Raw genomic sequence first — 25,793 nt, forward strand, 5'->3', positions numbered from 1 at the left:
CAAGTTTATGTCCCTCGTGAAATTCCACTTGTCACGAGCTTTAGTTTTATTTCACTCGGGACATAAATATGATAATAACTGGTAACTCGTTTAATATTCTCTATATATATTGAATGACTCGTATCCACATATTAGTGATACATAAGTATATATTGAATGACTCGTATCCACATATTAGTGATACATAAGTATATACTGAACGACTCCCCCCAATGAATTTTACTATATATTTTACATCTCTATACCACCTGCTCGACGCGGCCAGCAGCCACACTTTTGTCATAAAAAAAGCGAAAATGAACCTGCTATCGCGGCCACAATTGTTTTTTAGTGCAAGTTATAAAGAAATGTCGGCAATCGTAAAAAAGAACGTAAGATGTTTTTGTTGATATAACCAATTGGCTTGATAAACAGCGGTCCTTTAAAGGTCGTCGGTCGCTTAGCTGTGTTCGCTAATTAACAAGTGTTTTTAATCTGGATTAACGGTGCGATGTACTAGTCATCGGCGGTGGTCATTAAACGCAGTTGATAAGAGGGTATCTAGCCTAAAACAACTTGAGTTAAACGTGTCAACTCTAGAAGGAATTAAATACTGCTGCAGTTTATTTCTGATATTTATTTTCCAAATGCCACCTAAATAGTTCTATTGCAACATACGTGTAATTGTTTTTAAAAATTCGGACTTATATATGACCTGCATACGGCGGCCACCTCTCTATGGCGGCCACTTTTGTCATGTCCCGCGAATGGCCGCCATAGACAGGTTCGACTGTATATTGAATGACTCGTATCCACATATTAGTGATACATGAGTATATATTGAATGACTCGTATCCACATATTAGTGATACATAAGTATATACTGAACGACTCGTATCCACATATTGGTGATATATAATTATGTACCGAACGACTCGTATCCACGTACGAGTGATATATAGTTATATACTGAACGATTTGTATCCACATATTCGTGATATATAATTTTATACTGAACGACTCGTATCCACGTACGAGTTATATATAATTATATACTGAGCGACTCGTATCCACATATTGGCGATATATAATTATATACTGAACGACACGTATCGACGTACGAGTGATATATAATTATATACTGAATGACTCGTATCCATGTACGAGTGATATATAATTATATACTGAACGACTCGTATCCACGTACTAGTGATATATAATTATATACTGAACGACTCGTATTATATATTAGTGACATAATTATATACTGATCGACTCGTATCCACGTATTAGTGATATATAATTATATACTGAACGACTCGTATCGACGTACGAGTGATATATAATTATATACTGAATGACTCGTATCCATGTACGAGTGATATATAATTATATACTGAACGACTCGTATCCACGTACTAGTGATATATAATTATATACTGAACGACTCGTATTACATATTGGTGACATAATTATATACTTATCGACTCGTATCCACGTATTAGTGATATATAATTATATACTGAACGACTAGTATCACATATTAGTGATATATAATTATATACTGAACGACTCGTATCACATATTAGTGATATATAATTATATACTGAACGACTTAAGAAACGTAAATATTCATTTAGTTGTCTTTGATTTATTTAAAATCATTCACTTTTGAATCCCAGTAGGTTTTTTTCTATTTCAATTTTCTTGTGAATATTTTAGGCCCATTTTGACAGATTATTTACCAAATTAAGTGTCATGAAAAAATATATATTAAAATATTCACGTTTCTTTTGCTTTTCTGTATAAGACTGTTAAAGGGACACGCTCTAGTTGTTAACCATTACGCCGTTGTTTTTCGCTATTAAACCCATTTTTTCACAAATAAAATTGCACTTTACTTACCGTTTATTATTTAGAATATACATTTCCATTCACCTGAAGTGTTTTTTGGTAATCCTGGTAATCATGGTGTTTGTAATACCACAAAATGCATTTTTCGTATTTCATAAAATGCCACGGGCCTCTGAGAAAAAACCATTGAGCAGACAAGGTATAATCTATTTTTAGAGGGGATATTCCCATTTCAATGTCACAGACGTTGGTATACCACGTGACCGTTATTATTTTGGTTTGGTTTGTTTTCTTTTGCACGGTTCGCGCAATCAACATCCGATTTGTTGTCGTTTACTTGTTGTTCATTTGTGAGATTTTTCTTCACAGTTCGTGAACATTTTCAGTAACAATAAAGTTCAGACAAGTAAGTATCTCAATACAAAACGTTACAAACCCTTAAAACCAATAATTTTGCTAAGTCTTACGATATCTGGAGAGGGGATACAACCAGGACAGACCAGTTGGAACATGTCCAGGAGAAGTGAAAGGAACGCACCCCAAGTCTGTGCGCACTCTGTGAAATTAGTCGTGACGTAGGCATTGTTGTGCTTCGAGCGACATCTACCGGTGACATCAGAATACTAACTTTCAAAATTATTTCAAGCATTTGGGACATGGGGATTCCCATGGTATTTATCGATATAAAACCTGCTTTTTCACTCCATTTGATAAAAACGTGATCTAAGTGTGTTACAGGTTTGTAGATTAACCAAATTATAATTTATTTTCGCTGGATGGAACTAGGGCGTGCGGCTTTAAGATCAATAACGTGAAGAAAGTGATGAAAAGCACGATAATTTGGCAATTTGTCATTAGCACGATGAGTTTTTTAATTACTTTTTTTTAAACAAATGACTTTAGAATCCAATACTTAAAACATTGTTAAGACCAACGAGTGACAAAACGGCATTTCTTCCCAATGGACATCCAGCCAATCATCATTAACTCTGCGTTTGTTATTTTGCAATGGAAGACATGATTGTATTTCTTAGCAAGAGACATACATTTAAGCACCATTATCTCGAACTCTTGTTCACAAACCCAGGGTATCTTGAGGTCAAGTACTTATCCAATGCATAATCGCCATGGACTATTATTTTTATCTCGATACACCGATATCTTGAACTTGTCGGTTTGCTCTCTTCAACTTTGAGATATCGATGTTGGACTGTGCATGCATCTCACAAGTGCCTAACAAAAAACAAAACCCCACAAAAGAAATAAATTTAAATTATAATAAAACTTCAGTGCATTGGCCATACTTAATTTGTGAAACGATCGATTTCTTGCCAATCTAGGGTTTCTTATTTTACGACACCAGCCATTGTGTTTCCTAATTGGTCTCTTTGCCACTGATGTCATTCTTCGTACTTCGTTAAACATTTACGAGTTTTCCCGATATGTGTGTCACCGCTGTGATGAATGGAACACAAGAGTTCGAGTTATGGCCGTTGTAAAAATGCATGTTCCCGCAATGTCCATGATTAACTTAGCAGACCAGTCGAGTGTTCAGATTCATTTAACGTCAGGCACAAAAACAAGTCAGCAAACGATCGAAAACGATCGGTTCTCTTGAACATGCCTCAGTTGTTGTTGTAAATACGGTTCCGCATTCGCACAGCCAACTTAAAAAAAACAATCCACCACCCCCATCCCCACCCCCACCAAATAAACAAAGAAACACGAACACCAATCTAGTGAGCTACCACACCGCTTGTCATATATACTTCCGTATCTACGCAGTCCACATTCATCTGCATTTACAGATGTACCACGTTGACACTAGTAATGTGCAGTACTACTAACACTGGTAGACCGATGCATTATCATTAAAACATTGCAAATCGTGCGTAGTACGAGCAGCCTGCCTGTAGCGATACATTTGGTAAGTTCCGTAAACGTTCGTTGTCAATAGACAACAACCATCTCTTGGCTTCGACAGGACAGCTCAGCTTTTCCACCCACAGTTTCGAAAAAGGGTCTCACATTACTAAATACATTTAGTACACTGACTTTTTAATATACACATGCTTTACAATTTACAGCTGTTGATACATGTGTACTCTTTACTTATGGGCGTATAAATATCACGTAACTTTAGAACAGGTTGTGATTTGGTTTTCAAGACATCAAGGAACAAACATTACTCCGCCGTTAAGGAAACGTTAGTTTGTAAACAATGACTGGAATGTTCATTTAGCAAGACAGTTCTACGGTAATAAACAGAATATTACATTCGTGTCCATGACAGACGATGTTTACGACACTCGTGCCTAAATTATCGCATTTCCCTCGCACTCGTGTCGTAAACATCGTCTGTCATGGACACTCATATAATATCCTCTATATATTGTACAAGATACCCATATCGTTATATATTGTACAAGATACCCATATGGTTATATATTGTACAAGATACCTATATCGTTATATACTGCGATAAAAAATTATGTGAATCTCTAGTTTACAATAATCTTGTTCTATTAATAAAGGAGTACTGTCAGTGATTAAAGCAAATTAAGCTTGCTGTTCATCACCATCACCATCCCCATGACCAGTAGCATCATACTCATCACCATCACCATCATCATCATCACTACTACTAGCATCATACTCATCACCATCATCAATCACCATCACCATGACGACTAGCATCATACTCATCACCATCACCATCATCATCATCACTACTACTAGCATCATACTCATCACCATCATCAATCACCATCACCATGACGACTAGCAGCATACTCATCACCATCACCATCATCACTACTACTAGCATCATACTCATCACCATCATCAATCACCATCACCATGACGACTAGCATCATACTCATCACCATCACCATCATCATCATCACTACTACTAGCATCATACTCATCACCATCATCAATCACCATCACCATGACGACTAGCATCATCATCCGTCATCATCACCACCACCACCATCATCATCACTTCCATCATCATCATCTCCACCATCATCATCATCATCACCTCCTTCATCATTATCACTTCCATCATCATCACTACCATCATCATCACCACCATCATCATCATCACTACCATCATCATCACCACCATCATCATCATCATCACTACCGTCATCATCATCACCACCATCATCATCACTTCCATCATCATCATCACTTCCATCATCATCATCACTACCATCATCATCATCATCACTACCATCATCATCATCACCACCATCATCATCACTTCCATCATCATCATCACTTCCATCATCATCATCACTTCCGTCATCATCACCACCACCATCAGCATCATCACTTCCATCATCATCATCACTACCATCATCATCACCACCATCATCATCATCACTTCCATCATCATCAATCATCATCATCACCACCACCACTAGCATCATACTCATCATAATTTTCAACAACACAAAAGCTCATGTGGTCCACCTGCTACGTCTGCGCCTTGTCAATTACCACCACTGACATCATTTGATAATCACTTCAGCGTCGACGTCAGCCTAATCCCGGTCGTCATCATCGTCCGTGTCATTACGGTCATCAGCAGCATCACATCACGTCGGCCAAACTGAGTAACACCAGCATCAACACCATCATCCAGGACAGAACATTAATCTGTCTACCTTTTGTAGCCTGTGATGGAAAAGCTAGCAGAATACTCGAGAGGACGCGCCTCACACACAATGTACGTCAACGATCCCGCCGTACTCCCTCGTAGACGCAAACACTTTGAAATTACTTTTATCTTGCCTTTCGCACAGACGTTAACAAATCGATTCCTGTCATTCGTTGTTAAAGATTTGACCGTTGAATCTTGCTTAAAATGGAGTGGTCGATACTTTGTGAGTGACCACCACTTAAGGATTTTAATGCAGGCAGTGAGGCAGGAGCGAGGACCCTGAATTGAAAAACAACCCCAGCCAATATAAGACCATTGATTGCCAGTGCATACCGAATACCCCCTCGCAGTAGCAACAGCCGTCAGACCAGTGGAATCAGAATGAACACTCAAATCCAATGTCTGATTTTGAAAGAACATTTAAATTAAGACTAATATTCATAAAACTAAATTTAAAGCTAAATTCAGGTAAGAAATAGAAACCAAAAACAAGTTCCACGAAGAAAAAGGAAGAGAAGGTGAAATGACAAAAAGAAGAGAGAAAAGGACAACACACTCATAATTTCCCAACCTAAAAGAAAAAGATGATGGAGAAGAAGAAGAAGAAGAAGAAGAAGAAGAAGATAACCCACTCTGTTGTTCACCCTGTCGGAACCACTTTTCGAGCTTATAAAAAAGTATTTTAATTTTAATGTGCATTTTAACACGTGAACCAATATAGGTCGGTGCCAATTTCGCGAAAAATGTTAAAGACTTCGCCTTTTTCACTAATGATATCACTAAGTATAATATGGTTTCTAAACATGCTAAAGACTTCGCCTTTTCCACTAATGATATCACTAAGTATAATATGGTTTCTAAACATGTGAAAGACTTCGCCTTTTCCACTAATGATATCACTAAGTATAATATGGTTTCTAAACATGTGAAAGACTTCGCCTTTTCCACTAATGATATCACTAAGTATAATATGGTTTCTAAAAATGTGAAAGACTTCGCCTTTTCCACTAATGATATCACTAAGTATAATATGGTTTCTAAACATGTGAAAGACTTCGCCTTTTCCACTAATGATATCACTAAGTATAATATGGTTTCTAAAAATGTTAAAGACTTCGCCTTTTACACTAATGATATCACTAAGTATAATATGGTTTCTACAATGAGATTCGTATATTAATAACGAACAAAGACGACCTGATTTAGCATCGTACTGTCATTTGGTTAATTTACATCGAAGTGTCCACACTGTAAGCTAAAATTGCAGACATTATTATTAACGTTCCCTTGTATGACTTTTGTTCAACGAAATGGATACCCTAGTAATTCGGTTACTTTATCTTTTCTTATGCAGCGTGTGACCTAATCGAATCTAGTTATTATAGAACTAGTGGAAAAAAACTCGATTACCTCTCCTAACGGGCACGGTTTGTTAAAAAACGGTTTGGCGGAAAATCAAACCATTTGTCGATTGTATTTCTAGTTCGCTCTACAAGTGTGAAAAGCTCGATTGGGAGACAAGAAAGTCAAATCGATAAGAAATCTTTTCTCTTCGATAAAAATGAATGTTAATTGCCCTTATGTATTTCTGTAGAAATCTTCAGTTGGCTGAGTCTAATTTAGGAAAGGCTGGACCAGTTCCGGTGATTACTCAAGACAAAATCAACCAATCGCCGTTGACTTTACGTTAACGGTCTTCTATGAGTGGTAAAACAAAATTAATAATTAAAAAAAAGAAAAACAAGAAAAAAAAAGAAGATAAAAATAATAATGAGTGGTAAAACTAAATTAATAATTAAAAAATATAAAAAAATTAAATAAATAAAAGAAGATAAAAATAATAATAAAGACAAGCGAAAACATTTAAAAAGCCACTGTCCAAGGGATAACTGGTCTGGACATGGGGTGGGGGCTCCATTATAAATCTAGTGGACCCTTTTTGTCTACATTTTCTTGCTAGTCACTTAAGTCTTATATTGCACTCAGCAAGAGATTCGTCCGAACCCCACAAACACCCTCCTCATCCTACGCCCCTCCTGGCCCAAATGATTAGACAGTGTAAATTAGCATTGACCATTACAACTTGTTTCGTACCATCACGTTACACATTGCTTGTCTTTCTGACTTAGACTATCACCCATTGCTTGTCTTTAACATTTGTTGTATAATTGCATAAACAATACATTGTTGCAAAATACTCTGAAGAAATATCAAAGACGAACCAGACCAGGATCGCGGGCAACAATCTGTACATAAACCGGATATGTTCATCACAGGAAGATGATGCCCCGTTGACGTCAATGGTAACACACTAGAGCCAACTATTATACTGTGTCATTATCGCTAGCATCGTTAACATGTTACACGTGCATGCAGCTCTCGTATTAGATGAAGCCTTTGTGTATTTATAGCACCAACTCTACGACTTGTTTGTGACCTCCAAAGCGATATGTGATTCTAGTACCTATAGATGATTCTTGCATATCTGTTACAGGGTCTCGGTATTAAAGTGATAAACATGCTAACTGTATAACATCTCACAGAGCACTTAAGCTGAGTTTTCTCTCTCTCTATTTCTTAAGTGTTTATGAGTAACTATTTCTCTGTGTTCCTCTTTCCCTACCGGCCTCGGTGGCGTCGTGGTTAGGCCATTGGTCTACAGGCTGGTAGGTACTGGGTTCGGATCCCAGTCGAGGCATGGGATTTTTAATCCAGATACCGACTCCAAACCCTGAGTGAGTGCTCCGCAAGGCTCATTGGGTAGGTGTAATCCACTTGCACCGACCAGTGATCCATAACTGGTTCAACAAAGGCCATGGTTTGTGCTATCCTGCCTGTGGGAAGCGCAAATAAATAATCGGAAAGAGTAGCCCATGTAGAGCCGACAGCGGGTATCCTCTAAAAATGTGTGTGGTCCTTAACCATATGTCTGACGCCATATAACTGTAAATAAAATGTGTTGAGTGCGTCGTTAAATAAAAGATTTCTTTCTTTTCCTCTTTCCCTCTTCCTCGATCCTTTTTGTGTTCTCTGTTATTCTCTCGTCCCCTCCTCTCTCTCGGTCTGTCTCAGTCAGTCAGTCTGTCTGTCTGTCTGTCTGTCTGTCTCTCCCCCTCTCTCTCTCTCTTTCTCTCTCTAATAGTAATTATAACATCAACCACTCAGAAGCAACTTACATAAACATAAAAACTGAGCACTATACATAGTCATCGTTGGTTTGAAGGAAAGTCAACAAACAACTCGTTCGTAATAAGAATAATTCGGTCTCCGGTTACTGCACCTACCACATCATGGTTAGGAAAAAGCAACAACTGGGGGTGTGGCACTGCCAACAGTGATACTTATCTACTGGAGGGCGTGCTAGTGTATCTATATCTTGTCTTGGAGCTATTTATTGTTTAAAGTGCCGACGACTGGTCTCTGGGCATCTGTTCGCTTGTCTGATGCCAAGGTAGGTTATTTATTTGTTATCTACATGTACATCTATCTAATATCGTGAAATCTTTCTCCGTTTTACCGGTACAACAAGTACAAGTACAGCTGAACTTGTCACAGGTGTTGGGAGATGCCAGGAACTCGGCGCGAGAGGAAGGGGAGGTGTGTGTGTGTCGGGAGATGCCAGGAACTCGGCGCGAGAAGAAGGGGAGGTGTGTGTGTGTTGGGAGATGCCAGGAACTCGGCGCGAGAGGAAGGGGAGGTGTGTGTGTGTTGGGAGATGCCAGGAACTCGGCGCGAGAGGAAGGGGAGGTGTGTGTGTTGGGAGATGCCAGGAACTCGGCGCGAGAGGAAGGGGAGGTGTGTGTGTTGGGAGATGCCAGGAACTCGGCGCGAGAGGAAGGGGAGGTGTGTGTGTGTTGGGAGATGCCAGGAACTCGGCGCGAGAGGAAGGGGAGGTGTGTGTGTGTTGGGAGATGCCAGGAACTCGGCGCGAGAGGAAGGGGAGGTGTGTGTGTTGGGAGATGCCAGGAACTAGGCGCGAGAGGAAGGGGAGGTGTGTGTGTTGGGAGATGCCAGGAACTCGGCGCGAGAGGAAGGGGAGGTGTGTGTGTTGGGAGATGCCAGGAACTCGGCGCGAGAGGAAGGGGAGTGTGTGTGTGTGTGTGTTGGGAGATGCCAGGAACTCTGCGCGAGAGGAAGGGGAGGTGTGTGTGTTGGGAGATGCCAGGAAATCGGCGCGAGAGGAAGGGGAGGTATGTGTGTTGGGAGATGCCAGGAAATCGGCGCGAGAGGAAGGGGAGGTGTGTGTGTTGGGAGATGCCAGGAACTCGGCGCGAGAAGAAGGGGAGGTGTGTGTGTTGGGAGATGCCAGGAACTCGGCGCGAGAGGAAGGGGGGGGGGGGGTGTGTGTGTGTTGGGAGATGCCAGGAACTCGGCGCGAGAGGAAGGGGAGGTGTGTGTGTGTGTTGGGAGATGCCAGGAACTCGGCGCGAGAGGAAGGGGAGGTGTGTGTGTGTGTGTTGGGAGATGCCAGGAACTCGGCGCGAGAGGAAGGGGAGGTGTGTGTGTGTTGGGAGATGCCAGGAACTCGGCGCGAGAGGAAGGGGAGGTGTGTGTGTTGGGAGATGCCAGGAACTCGGCGCGAGAGGAAGGGGAGGTGTGTGTGTTGGGAGATGCCAGGAACTCGGCGCGAGAGGAAGGGGAGGTGTGTGTGTGTTGGGAGATGCCAGGAACTCGGCGCGAGAGGAAGGGGAGGTGTGTGTGTTGGGAGATGCCAGGAACTCGGCGCGAGAGGAAGGGGAGTTGTGTGTGTTGGGAGATGCCAGGAACTCGGCGCGAGAGGAAGGGGAGGTGTGTGTGTTGGGAGATGCCAGGAACTCGGCGCGAGAGGAAGGGCAGGTGTGTGTGTTGGGAGATGCCAGGAACTCGGCGCGAGAGGAAGGGGAGGTGTGTGTGTGGGGTCTGAATACAGTGTTTAAATAATACTCAGAATATTCAGAAAATCAGTCGTACAAAACATAATGTCCTGATATAAACTTCATTCTTTAAAACTTTACAGAAAAAGTAAGAAAAATACCCCCCACCAAAAACCCCCAAAAAACCCACACACAACAACAACAAAAACAACAACAAAAAAACCCCCCAAAATAAAAATAAAGTGAAAACAACAAAAATAACAACAAACAAACCACACCCTCGAACAGCAGCGTCAGCAACAATAATAACTCTGGAGGTGGGAGGGTAACGGGTGTTATAATTCAGTGGTAGCAACCCGCGAAAGGTACGTTGGATGAGCTGCCCTCATGGCGTGGTGGATATCCCACTGGGTCCACACTTGAAGTTCGGGATCAGTCGCCCTCGTTTTGACGTAGACATGTGTCTTAGCCAGACAACGACCTCTATGCGCATACGAGTTTATTTGTAGACAAGCTACACACAATTAATATTCATATACATTCGGGCCCGTTATAGACAGGTGGTTGCTATGCAGTCCTTTCATTATAACATATTTTACTAATAATGGAAAAATACAACGAGTTTTCTCTAAGACTATGTGTGATAATTATAAAACAAAATTGTAATCCAATACCTGATGATCAAGTAATCCATGTGTACTGGTGGTGTCGTTAAAGAAAGCAAACTTTATCTTTATAAGGTGCCCATCACAGGGCAGTAAACACCACCAGGGCAGAATAACAACGGCTTTCTCCAGTACAACCCTTTCTTAGACCTGCCATTTAGCTGACATTTTAAATTAGCAGATTATCAGCCCTGTAGATCGGCACTAATGACGTCATATGTTTACGTAAGTGGGGGCAAACGCATCCGATAGTATTGTCTGAAGTGTGAAGGTCAGTGTAAATACCAAAGGAAGAATATGCATATGCAGCAGGTGTATTTTTAAACTAGTGCGGGAAGTTGATATTTTGTCTAGTCTTCTAGCAGCAACACTCGTGAGAAAACTCGCTGATTTTACGATATGTTAAGGAATGATAAATAATACACTGGATGACGTGTCTCGTATCATGATTACAATCACTGGCCCTAGGTTTCGAGGTGGGTGTCTTTTCTCTTTCAAATCAAATGCATTCGAAGAAACTACAAACCCCAGGATCACCTGAAGCACCGTCCTCGTGTACTCTTCAGATCTTCGGATCGGGCTGTCCGTGTTCCATCACACTTGGCAGATCACTATGCGAGTCTGTTCCTTTAACTCCCAAACTCCCCGCTACAACAGCTTGCTCTGAATGAGCACGTTAATTTTTCCCAAATCAAATCCAAAAGCACTATGGATTTGCCAAAACTGATAATGGAAGCTTTGAAGTAATGTACCAGTACCCCATGACGTATATTTAAGGCCGAAATATGTACGGTTTTGTCTGTGGGAAAGTTCATATAAAAGATCCCTTGCTACTAAATGAATTTGTTTTAGGGTTACGGTGAACAGGACAGGCGGCCCGCCATCAGAGCGTCGATATGGCAAACACGAAATTTGAACGTTGCCACAATTTCAAATGAGGCAATGAAAATTAAAGAGTGTCGTGTCTCAGAAAGAAAACAAAACTGGTTGACCTATTCTAAATACACATGCTAACCCTTTGGTCTTTACATTTTCAAGCTGTCCATTCCGTTCACGAAGCACAGTAAAATAGAATAGAAATGGTCAATTAAGCACATAACCTAAAGTTGCGTGTTTGTTAGTCGTTTCCGTCTGATGCCATACTGAAATATATATCTAATAGTAGTCATATTAAATAAAATAATATAAATATATATCTAATAGTAGTCAGATTACATAAAATAATATTTAAAACGTAACGGTAAAAAGTAGAAGTATAACAACAACAACAAAACGCATGGTCGTTTGTCGCAGGTTATGTGTACTAACATTCGGGTTAAGACAATTCTCTGTCTAGTGACTTGCCAGTGTTTAAAAACACCTGGAAACAATCGTTATTTGGCAGCTAGAGAACCTGAAGACGGTACTTGATACCATAACACAGACCATCTCTTGGACGTCAACTTACGTCTAAGGGCGGTTCCAGATAGATCACATGTTGGTGGAAGGGAGGGGGGCAGATTTTCATATACACCCACCACCCTAGTGAGATCAAGTCAGGAACAGTGGGCGCAGTGCAGTCCAGTGGAAGATCGCTCGACTCGTATGCCATGGATCCTGAGATCAGTCCCCATCAGAATACATACCTGTTTGGTGATAAACGACCGACATATCAAAGTAATACGCGTAACAGTGTCACTTGGCAGGATTCGAACACAGTGCCCGACAGTCCGCGACCTTAATCACTCAGCCGTGGTGTGAGGAGAGTGCAAGTATCGCATGTGTTACATACCGAACAGCCGGACACGTTGTCAAGCAAAACACACTTTGAGTTCCTTCAAAACTATAGGAATAAAAAACATTATATCATGTACTAGTCTACTCAAAACGAAATTCAGATACAAATACTGTACACGACTATAGTATTCAAATATGAATTTTGTATACGAATATTGTATACGAAAGACTGTATTAATATGTATTGCGGTGGCGTTGCGAGGAGACAGGGGGTCCATGTCTCCCCCACCCCCCCATCAAGCCTTTTTTGTTTATTTTTACTGTATTAAATTTTTATAAAATCATACATACATACATAATGTGGGTTGCCCCACTCCCAATATGGGTGGGGAGGGACGTAGCCCAGTGGTAAGACCCTCGCTCGATGCGCGGTCGGCGTGGGATCCATCCCCGTAGGTGGGCCCATTCAGATATTTCTCGTTCCAGCCAGTGCACCACAACTGGTATATCAAAGGCCGTGGTATGTACTACCCTGTCTGTGGGGTGGTGCATATAAAAGATCCCTTGCTGCTAATCGAAAAAGAGTAGCCCATGAAGTGGCGACAGCGGGTTTTCTCTCTCAATATCTGTGTGGTCCTTAACCATATGTCCGACGCCATATAACCGTAAATAAAATGTGATGAGTGCGTCGTTAAATAAAACATTTTCCTTTCTCTCTGCCTCGATAGTTTTTTTTGTGTGTGTTCTCTGTTATTTTCTCATCCCCTCCCTCTCTCCGTCTCTCACTGTCTCTGTCTCTATCTGTGTATTTATTTTGCAGAAATGAAATTGTACCTTTAAAAAAGTGTCGAGTTAGATGTTGCATATTCAATTTGTTTTAAATGTATGTACACGAATATTCAGACTAACGAGTTTACCTTTTACATTTTAAAATATCTTCCTCCGACACTTGACGTTTCTAGTTTAAACCAATTTCAGATCCTCTGGGATGGCAGGCAAAGGAAGAAAAATTAGAAGAAAAAACCCCCACGTAGAAATAGAAATCAGTAGCTTTAGGACTAATAGCAAAGTAAACTCAATTGTAAAAATGCAATTATACAATTTTCACCTTATGTAAGCGGCCAGGCGCGTTCTGAATTTCAAACAGTTTTACATTCCTCTTCATTAGACGCCGTCTACAGACCATCCTCGTGATTGGATGAGTCGCGCACGTGACTGAAGCTCGAATAAAAAGAGAAGATTTGGTGGATTTGTGGCAGGAAATAATGTGTTTTCGTTGAATTCGGTAACAATTTGTGAACAGATAGAGAAGCGGGTTGTTGATTAAAACCACAATGAAGCAGTAGATTGTATTACACGGGTTGTGCCTGGACAAAGTCTTCCAAACGACATGTCCTGTTTCCGTCTCAGTGACAGGAATCAACGAGTATCTTTTTATTAGCGTACGGCTTCTCTTGGGAGCCAGAGTTACACAGCGTTATCTTTGATCACTCCTCGCATGGCTGGCAATCTTGGAACATCAACACATAATGCTGTAGTGCCACAGTTACACAGCGTTATCTTTGATCACTCCTTGCATGGCTGGCAATCTTGGAACATCAACACATAATGCTGTAGTGCCACAGTTACACAGCGTTATCTTTGATCACTCCTCGCATGGCTGGCAATCTTGGAACATCAACACATAATGCTGTAGTGCCACAGTTACACAGCGTTATCTTTGATCACTCCTCGCATGGCTGGCAAACTTGGAACATCAACACATAATGCTGTAGTTCCACAGTTACACAGCGTTATCTTCGATCACTCCTCGCATGGCTGGCAGTCTTGGAACATCAACACATAATACCGTAGTGCCACAGTTACACAGCGTTATCTTCGACCACTCCTCGCATGGCTGGCAATCTTGGAACATCAACACATAATACCGTAGTGCCACAGTTACACAGCGTTATCTTCGATCACTCCTCGCATGGCTGGCAGTCTTAGAACATCAACACATAATCCCGTAGTGCCAGAGTTACACAGCGTTATCTTCGATCACTCCTCGCATGGCTGGCAGTCTTAGAACATCAACACACAATGCCGTAGTGCCAGAGTTACACAGCGTTATCTTTGATCACTCCTCGCATGGCTGGCAGTCTTGGAACATCAACACATAATGCCGTAGTGCCACAGTTACACAGCGTTATCTTTGATCACTCCTCGCATGGCTGGCAGTCTTGGAACATCAACACATACTGCTGTAGTGCCACAGTTACACAGCGTTATCTTTGATCACTCCTCGCATGGCTGGCAGTCTTGGAACATCAACACATAATGCTGTAGTGCCACAGTTACACAGCGTTATCTTTGATCACTCCTCGCATGGCTGGCAGTCTTGGAACATCAACACATAATGCTGTAGTGCCACAGTTACACAGCGTTATCTTTGATCACTCCTCGCATGGCTGGCAGTCTTGGAACATCAACACATAATGCTGTAGTGCCACAGTTACACAGCGTTATCTTTGATCACTCCTCGCATGGCTGGCAGTCTTGGAACATCAACACATAATGCTGTAGTGCCACAGTTACACAGCGTTATCTTTGATCACTCCTCGCATGGCTGGCAGTCTTGGAACATCAACACATAATGCTGTAGTGCCACAGTTACACAGCGTTATCTTTGATCACTCCTCGCATGGCTGGCAGTCTTGGAACATCAACACATAATGCTGTAGTGCCACAGTTACACAGCGTTATCTTTGATCACTCCTCGCATGGCTGGCAGTCTTGGAACATCAACACATAATGCTGTAGTGCCACAGTTACACAGCGTTATCTTTGATCACTCCTCGCATGGCTGGCAGTCTTGGAACATCAACACATACTGCTGTAGTGCCACAGTTACACAGCGTTATCTTTGATCACTCCTCGCATGGCTGGCAATCTTGGAACATCAACACATAATGCTGTAGTGCCACAGTTACACAGCGTTATCTTTGATCATTCTTCGCATGGCTGGCAATCTTGGAACATCAACACATAATGCCGTAGTGCCAGAGTTACACAGCGTTATCTTTGATCACTCCTCGCATGGCTGGCAGTCTTAGAACATCAACACATAATGCTGTAGTGCCACAGTTACACAGCGTTATCTTTGATCACTCCTCGCATGGCTGGCAGTCTTAGAACATCAACACATAATGCCGTAGTGCCAGAGTTACACAGCGTTATCTTTGATCACTCCTCGCATGGCTGGCAATCGTTATCTTTGATCACTCCTCGCATGACTGGCAGTCTTAGAACATCAACACATAATGCTGTAGTGCCAGAGTTACACAGCGTTATCTTTGATCACTCCTCGCATGGCTGGCAATCGTTATCTTTGATCACTCCTCGCATGACTGGCAGTCTTAGAACATCAACACATAATGCTGTAGTGCCAGAGTTACACAGCGTTATCTTTGATCACTCCTCGCATGGCTGGCAGTCTTAGAACTCAACACATAATGCTGTAGTTCCACAGTTACACGGCGTTATCTTTGATCACTCCTCGCATGGCTGGCAGTCTTGGAACATCAACACATAATGCTGTAGTGCCACAGTTACACAGCGTTATCTTTGATCACTCCTCGCATGGCTGGCAGTCTTGGAACATCAACACATAATGCTGTAGTTCCACAGTTACACAGCGTTATCTTTGATCACTCCTCGCATGGCTGGCAGTCTTGGAACATCAACACATAATGCTGTAGTGCCACAGTTACACAGCGTTATCTTTGATCACTCCTCGCATGGCTGGCAGTCTTGGAACATCAACACATAATGCTATAAAACCTACCAGTATCCTTTGACTGACGTATCAACAGCACTGGTTGTCCTGTCTGTGGCATAATATATATATACAAAACATACCATTCCGCTAATTGAATTGTTTTCTATTCTGCTAATTGTCTTCTATGTAGCAGCAGTTTATTACCAGAAAACTACATCCAGCAGTTGATTTACATGTCAGTAACAGCGTGCTTGAACCTAAACCAAGCGTCATGCTCGTCAACTATGGGACACCTTCCATTATCTTGGCAAAGAAACACCTTTATTGTACACCAATAACATAAAACACTTAAAAGTAAAAACAACATTTTTATACATCAATAATGTTAAACACTTCAAAGTAACAAACAGCACTTTTATACACCAATGATATAAAAAAAGAGTTAAAAAGATAACATAAAACACTTAAAGCGATTGCTTATTATCTTATTTCCTGTTTGTATATAACGCCTTTAACGCTGTGTAACTGGTGAATAACAAATTAACAATATCAGAAATTAACCACTGAGCTACATCCCGCCTCCATGCTCCTTGTGAAGCTCCGTGTAATTTTAACCGGTGTATGATATGTCTTCCGTCCGTATAGATAGTCCCAGCTCATCGATCCAGCTGTATCACACAATCTCCCGGCTGTAGGTTACCTTAATAAATGTCAAACATCCTTGCATGATAAAACATTTCTTTTCTAAATTCATATTCTAATTAGAGACCGAGACAGCAATGCTATATTCTGCTAGACTCATTTGTAATGCGTACAGTGGAAGACTACAACGAAACACGACAGTAAAACATGCAGCAGATACACATAATTATTAATTCCTTTGCAGCGGATGGAACTAAAAACTCTATAAAGCTGATATAAATTAGATTTATTGGCTATAAGGCTGAATTGTAAATTGTGTCGGTATTGTGTCTGTTTTATTCCATTGTAGTGAACAGGTGTGACCAGATAAGGAGAAAATATGTAAGCTGGGATGTTACGTTTCTGAATTAATTAACGACTGTCCGAGCATGATGGAGATAATATAATTTCATGTTAATATACAGTTTAGGTGTGTGTGTGTGTGTGTGTGTGTGTGTGTGAGAGAGAGAGAGAGAGAGAGAGAGAGAGAGAGAGAGAGAGAGAGAGAGAGAGAGAGAGAGAGAGAGAGAGAGAGAGAGAGAGAGAGTGAGATAATCACCTGATATAAACGGAAATCCAACAATCACCCGATATAAATAAAGCCCTTCCTAATGTTTTCCCGGCCAATTCTTTAAAGACATGTAGAATATTTCATAGCCTAAAAAGCTTCAAACTGTAACCCCCCTTTTCAATATGCCAATGACCTACCACAGGTCAACGGTCAAGGCCACTAAACTACCATGACGTGTTAAATTTGTATGCAAAAGGTATTTACAAAACTTAACGCTTATTTTCTCATTACAACCTGACAAAACCCGAGCATATCAAGTACCTCTGTGCATTGTGTTCTGCTGTATCTCAGCTCCGAAGTGGAAGGCTAACCAGGACCAGTGCTGTAATTAGACGCACGGCCGCCCATTGAAGTTCTCGGCAGGGGACCGTGACTAGGCGGCCTGGGTTCGGTTCCCGTGTGTGTGAGACCGGCTCGTTCAAGTGCGCTAGTATTGCCAGACATGTGATTTCTTGTACTGCTCTCCGCAGTCGAGGCATGTTGCTTCCACTTTATTGTTTTACGTACTGCGGGAGTCGCGACGCCTATTTTATAACGGTTAAGTGATTGGTGTGTCATTTGTTCGTTCAGATTTACTTCATAAGTAGGCCTTAGATACTGTGTAGTACACAGCATTTGCTAGATATATGCCAAATATATGTTATAATAAACAAAGTGTGTGTATCTTAAATATGTGCAGCATTTGATCAATGCAAATTTACAGTATGGATGTTTTACAGAATATCGCTAACAAAATAGATTTATATTTATCTTATAATGCATTACGAAAGAAAGAATGAATGAATGTTTAGCGACACCCCAGCACAAAAATATATCAGCTATTGGGTGTCACACAATGGTAAATATAAAACTGAACTGATAATAAACATCAATACAAAAAAAAAAAAAAAAAAAAAAAAAAAAAAAAAAAAAAAAAAAAAATCCAGTTTAAAAACCACAATGTAAAGAGCTGTGTAAAGGTATAAGTATCACAGTTAAGTATGTTAAAATTTCAAATAAAAATCAGTATTTTATAGAAACTTCAAGATAAGTTCAGGGTGGAATCGAAATGATTCTATCACATTTTGTCTACCAAATATACCATCCCTTGTCGGTCCAAGATGATTACACTCCACCAGAATATGGTGAACCGTCGGTAATGTTCACACTCAGGTGGAGGATCCTTTATAACAAATGAATGCGCCAAGTATGAATTACGAAATTAACTTGGATTCGGTTCCAGACAACGAGATAAATGGTATCTAACGACATATATATCCGCAAAACCCAGGTTTAAAAGAAATATGAACATCTTTTCCAACTAACATTTATTTACGGCTAACTTATATGCCACAGATAACAAGCGGTCATGCTAATTTCATTGGACGGTTTGACTTTGCATCCAGATCATCACCATGGATCAAGTAATCAAATTGATTCCAACATATATGGGATATCGTGTTATAACACAAGTCTTTCCTGGGTATGAAAATCTGTGACATACAGGTATACATACTTGAGGCAAATCGACAGATATAGGATTACATCAGTCACTCTCAGAGAGAGAGAGAGAGAGAGAGAGAGAGAGCGAGAGAGCGAGAGAGCGAGAGAGAGAGAGAGAGCTAATTATGCAATTATATTTTTTTTTTAGGTCAAAGTATTTAATCAAAAGGTTAATTATATTCATCAAATACGTGCTCGCCATTATATATCAGGCGTTTCGTACCTCATCCTACAGCTGAGCTGCCTTTGGCATCTCTTCAGACTATGAGAAATTTTGCCGGTGTTTTGTATCTTTGGCACTTCACCTTTGTTTCACCACACAGCGCCACAGTGCTTTGGGCTTTTTGTGACCTTTAACGGGCTGCTTCCGTCCTCCGTCACTGTGTCGTAGCAGATAGCTACGGCTTATCGCAAACGTCCGCAATTTGAAAAACGTAACAAATGGTGTTTAGAGTTGGACATAATGCTAATACATGTGCTTTAAATCCCCCTGGATCGTTTCAAGAATTCGTTAATGGATACGACACAGGAAAATGTTTTCTTGTCATTATTTAAGTTATTAAAGAGGTAAGCAGTTATTTATTTCTTTGGTTAATTGGCTTGCAAATTTGACTTCATATGGTGGAAATACAATGTGGTACAGTATCATGTATATATGTGTATGTGCGTGCGTTTGTGATTTTATCTTTATATATCTGTTCGTCCATTGTTGTAAACAAAATACATACATGAATAAGAAGACACTATACAATACACCTATGCAGTAGATCAAACCATATACTCATGAAGAACATTACAGACTTTTGGATTACAAATACTGTTTGCCATGGCTACATATGATATAGTTCTTTCTTTTTTCATTCCTATCGATTTTGGCGATGGAAGTGGCTCCATCGTGTTTATCCACAAATTAACAAAAACAAAGAGATCATAGATTAGAAACACGAGAAACAACTGACAGAGATAGATTTTGTATTAGGTGTTTGTTCAAACAATATTGAGTTTCAGTCCCACGAGAATGATGGGAGGGGCGGGGGAGGGCAGGGGGATATACATTCTCATGGGTATGTGCATCGTTCCGAGAAACAAATGTTCTCATAAAGCCCAAACCATATGAGAGTTGGATAATTGACGGAGAAGGAACAAAATAATTGTAATCAAAACCAGTATTTGATATCGCTTTATTGGCAGGTCATTGTGATCAGCATACGTATCTTGATTCAACCCCCCTTCCCCCGACCCTCACCTAATGTGAATTGTGGAGCAAGCCTAACAGTAACACTCTTAGACAAGGCTATATGAGTGACCGTTAGAAACCAATTTTATCTCACACCAATTTGTTTGAAAACGTATTCAAAAATTAGTTGAACAAGTTGTGAGATAAAAAAATGTAACAAACACTGATATGGTATACTATTTCTTACATATCCTCAAAAACTTGATTTAAAAAAAATTGAACAAGCTGTGAGATAAATAAAATCTAATAAACACCGATTCGATTTAAAATTCGATTTAAAAGAAGTTTAAAGTTCTTTCCAAACTAAAACATATTTAACGTATATCTGACAGAAAAATTCACGTTAGTAGTGTTTCTCGTGGAAGCATTGAACACTCCAACAGGTGTAGACCCTCAAATACATGCATTGTCATCCCCCACAGGACTTGCGGTGGGGGAGGAGAACGCTATTAACGTGCCTCTATCCCACGAAATGTTCGTACGCGTCTATCCCAAGACCCGTCTCTGGCGTGGCCAGGAGTCGAACTTGGGACGGACTGACGGTGGATTACACACTTTTGAAAACACTCGGCGGACCCTGAAAATGATGTCCATGACATACTATCTGTAGCCCACTTTTACAACACGCATAGCTCGAGTGTTCATGTGGTGTTTTGCGTACCAGGTTATTGTTATAGTTAAACAGCTGTTAAACGAGTCATTGTACCTGGCTGTCGTTGTTTATCACACCAGTTATGAACCGCTCGATCGAACAGGTCCTGTTCAGTTGCAGATACTCCACGCAACCTGAATCGTTAAACGAGTTAAACCACTTTGAAAAATAATGTGTATTGTCGAATTCATGATTGATCATAGCTGTTGATATCAGGGGATACATGTACATTGCGTTAGTTCATTTGCAAATTAGATACATATACGTGATACCCGAGATGTTTATATGTGAATTCGCCGAGCAATTGATCACCGAAACGTAAGCAAAATGACGCAATTTGTTCCAGGTGAGTAAATTTCCACGAAACGTTCCATAACAGTAAATAATAAGGGTATGATTATCATATTACACGAGTTCTGTAGCATTAAATACTATGTTTTTAAAATCCCAAACGGTAAATATTACAATGCGTTAGTGTACGCGTAAGAAGTGATATTGTGTGTAGGCCTAAAATGTATTTAGTTCCAACATGACAAGTTCTGACGCATTTGAAAATTACGTGCTAAAAATTCTCATGTGGTGTGCATAGACCGTTACTCATTGCTTATTAATTGAAATAGTGTCATATATCACTATGAATTACTGGATGTGTATTTCTGCTGAAGGGAGCACTGAACATACCAGTAGTGCAATAACATCATCAGTGAAATAGAAGTAAACAGTGTCCCTTTAAATCAGGTGGCTGCTTACTACAGGTCAGTTTGCAGGTGCGAATCGAAGGTGTGTGTGTGTGTGTGTGTGATGCGTAACACCCTTCCAAACTGAAATGTCACGAAATGACAGTGTTTAACAAATGTGTATAACCAGTTTTTAATGGGGTCGGATGTTGTATCTTGGCCGCGTGGGTGTTTCCGTGGCAAATTGCAAAATACTAGTCCGTGTATCTAAATTATGTTGGTGTACTTTGGAACTATACATGTTCATTGCAAAGTTTTACGGCCTATCTAGAAAAACCCTGCACCGTCCCTGGTTTGTATCATATTTGAACTATTGGCTTTTCAAAGGGAAATATTTAGGTACATCGTTAGAGTTAAAAGTGTCTTTTGCTTAACGACACAACTGGAGCAAATTGATTTATCAATCACCGGTTATTGGATGTCAAGTACATGTATTTGGAAATTCTGAAATATCTTCTGAGAGGAAACCCGCTACATTTTTCCATTAGTAGTATGGGATCGTTTACATGCACCATCCCACAGACAGGATCTTTAAACAGTAGCTAGTTAGATCTTGCTAATAATTCCAAATTACAGATATTAAAATATGTAATTTGTTATTGTCTGTTTTCAGATGATCGACCTTGAAGACATGTGACGTCCACGTGTTCACGGAAACCTACGAACTGGCTGACGACAATCATATCGGAATCATTACAAGTGTGTTCGTGTTTATTCGGTTATTATCGGAATGTATGTCGCTACTTGTTGGTTTGGAGTACTGGTTCTGACGGAACATTTTGTGGCTATAGGAGGATTGCCCGACAGACTACGAGTCGGTAGGTTGTTTTTATAAAACATTTTATAATATGTCATAGTATACTTGTTGAAACTTTATTATTGGATTTTAGTTTTCATTTATCGCATTGGCAAAACCGTGACATTGGAAGTCGAAAGAAAAACAATACTAGCATCCAATAACTAAAATCTGGTAACTAAATTTGTACTTGTTTTGAGAAAAACTAGAAAACAAAAATCAGTTGACTAGTTATGGACCAGTTGATTGCAATAACAAGACTATTGCTTCTACACTTATGACTATTGTAAGTTGTGAGTTTAACTTAATTGTTTATTTTGTAAATACAAATACGAGTTGATAATTATGTACTTTGAAATGAAGCCAAAAAAAGAAACATTGTAGTGATCAAAAGTATATCCATCCATGATGATGATGTTGTAGTACTAATTAATTTATTAAATTAAAACAGAATTTAAAAATTGTCATTTTCTTCTTCACATTAGCCAATATACTTGAAAAACCTTCTAATCAAGTATAACCAATTTAAAATGTGAAAGCTCAATAAATTATTGCCTCAGAATTCATGGATGATAGTAAACTTACTGATTCCATCCGTGACGATCAATAATTATATCACCATCATCCAGTTCATCGAATGAAATATCAGAACTCGTCATGAAAAAATGGAGGGAAGTGATTGATTGCTCCCTAACTTAGATTATGGGGAGCCATTTAAGATAATATGTCCCTCGTGAAATAATGTTCATAGTCGCACGCTAAAGCTCGTTACAACTGAAAATTATTACACTCGGGACATAAATATGATCCTATAATGATCGCTACCTCTACTGAATAGCAAGGGTAGGCCACTGATTGGGTCAACCAATTGAGTATTAAAGTCGTATACTTATGTATATATATATATATATATATATATATATATATATATATATATATATATATATATACATTAGTGATTTCCCTAGAAATTAGGCACGGCATGGTAGACCAAACACTTTTGGGGCATTTTCACCAATTTTGGGGCACTTGTTTTTCATTTAAAATGCTTTAATAAATGAATGGCAAAAGATATAAAAGGCATATTTTATTAATTAATAATACCTGTTTGGGTGTTTTATAAAGGCAATTTTAGAATTAATTACTGAAAAAGGCTTGTTTAATCTCAGGGCAGCATGGCGCTGATTGAGGCAAGATAGTGCTAGACTATTGAGGCATAGTGCTGCACCATGCTAAAACAAGCTAGGGTAAACACTATATATATTATACAGTATATAAACAATTTACCTAAAACATTACTCAAAGATTGCTAATTCTAATGATGATTTCTTGGATGGAGCTTTTGGGATATCTTATTTTTAGAAGTTATTTACTAAATGTGCGTGTGTGACATTACAACCGTTTTGAATACAAGCCCTGCTAGAGGAAATGAGTGGCTGGGGCATGTTGCTAAACACTGTGCAATTATTCCTCAAATGTCGAACGTCCACAGCGTTAATCACCGCAGTGTCACCGGATCTGAGTGTCATTACAGTAATTTTCTTTAATAATTATCACATAAATATTTTAAATAATTGTAATTTTAGAAACATTACACATATTGCAAGAGTTAAATATCAAATATGTACTTAACATAATTATCGAACAGGATTATTTGTAGAATGTCACCATCTAGTGAACGTTTTCTTGGGGATCATATTGTTTTCATGTTTAGCATCATTTGCGAAAATATGTATCGCAAGATAATAATCAAACAGGGTTATGTGCAATGTTTCAGCTGCTAGTCTATGTTTTCATGGAAACTAAGGCAGAAATTACACTTCAATCTAGACATGTAAAGTAAAGTAAAGTAAAGTAAAGTAAAGTTTGTTTTGTTTAAAGACACCACAAGAGCACATTGATATGTTAATCATCGGCTTTTGTATATCAAACATTTAACAATTCCAACTCGTAGTCAATAGAGGAAACCCGCTACATTTTTTAATGCAGCAAGGGATCTTTTATATGCATTTTCCCACAGACAGGAAAACACATACCACGGCCTTTGACCAGTTGTGGTGCACTAGATGGAACGAGAAGAAACCCAATCAGTTGAACGGATCCACTGAGGTGATTCGATCCTGCGACGCAAGCACCTCAAGCGAGCGCTCAATCGACTGAGCTAAATCCTGCCCCTAATCTAGATATGTACTGCCTTGTCTTCGTTTCCCTCAACAAAGTTCAAGCTTGGTTATTAACTGAAGGTGGAATATTGTACGGGTATATAAAGCTGGAAGCTAGGTGTCATGTGGTGCAATGTGATATCGCTGCTAAGTCCCCAAAGTCCAGGCAGCCAAGAATGTCAGATAGTTAAGTTGTGTAACCAGTGCAGCGTGTTTGGACCTTGAGTGGATGGATGTAAACTTTAATTGAAAACCAAAACAAATATCAATTTACGTATGATTCAGATACTGTGGTTACTTTTAATTCGTCACTGTTAACTTTTTGTGTCAAGAGATCCTTTCATGAAATGACTCGAAATATTACTGTGTATTAAATGAAAAAAGCCAGGCTTTGTTAATTCAGGCCAAATTAGTTCTCTGTGTTGTTGAACACTGTATTGTTAAGGGGGGAGAGGGAGTCTAAACTCACCCTGTCCACTAAAACCATTAGGAGTACGACAAGATCACTTGTGTTCATCGATCTATCGATCGGTCACTCGACTCGGAAACAGCTGTGGCCAGTATTTCATTAAGCAATTATAGGTTTAGGACCGTGTCTTGCTGGCCAAACAACAAGCGGTGGTATTGCAAGACACAGTTATGTACATAGAGTCGACAGAACAAAACAATTCTGTGAAAATTGAGTTGAAAATGAAATCCACCTTTTTACCGAATGTCCGTTTTACAATGACATGTGGCAGGAGAGCGATTGTCTTACACACTCATTGAAGAGGCACCGTGTCAAGATATGTGACAACAAACTACGATATCACACGTGTTGGAGATATATTTAAAGACAATTGATTGACTGTTCAGTGGTGATGACCTAAACACCAACGTTGCTCCGTCCAATGAAATTAGCATGATTAAAATTGATTGTTCTATGAGATATTATTTATCTGTGCAAGCGTAAATAAGTTTTATGTTTAAAACAAACCC

The 25,793-nt window shown here is 39.8% G+C and overlaps 1 protein-coding gene across 4 annotated transcripts in view; it reads left to right on the plus strand.

Annotated features, from left to right (window-relative positions):
• LOC121372481 (glutamate receptor ionotropic, kainate 2-like) overlaps window positions 1–25,793 on the plus strand; it is a 144,585-nt gene that overhangs the window by 65,261 nt on the left and 53,531 nt on the right. For 2 of the 4 annotated variants that reach the window (XM_041498817.1, XM_041498820.1), the window contains exons 1-2: window positions 21,692–21,875; window positions 22,471–22,675. In XM_041498817.1, the coding sequence (XP_041354751.1) occupies window positions 22,588–22,675 (88 nt within the window). In that variant the 5' untranslated portion in view covers window positions 21,692–21,875; window positions 22,471–22,587. Of the gene's footprint in view, window positions 1–21,334; window positions 21,467–21,691; window positions 21,876–22,470; window positions 22,676–25,793 lie in introns of those variants that run through there. The other 2 variants (XM_041498818.1, XM_041498819.1) reach the window with 2 other exon arrangements.

This window comes from Gigantopelta aegis, chromosome 4, assembly GCF_016097555.1.
Source record: "Gigantopelta aegis isolate Gae_Host chromosome 4, Gae_host_genome, whole genome shotgun sequence".
NCBI lineage: Eukaryota > Metazoa > Mollusca > Gastropoda > Neomphalida > Peltospiridae > Gigantopelta > Gigantopelta aegis.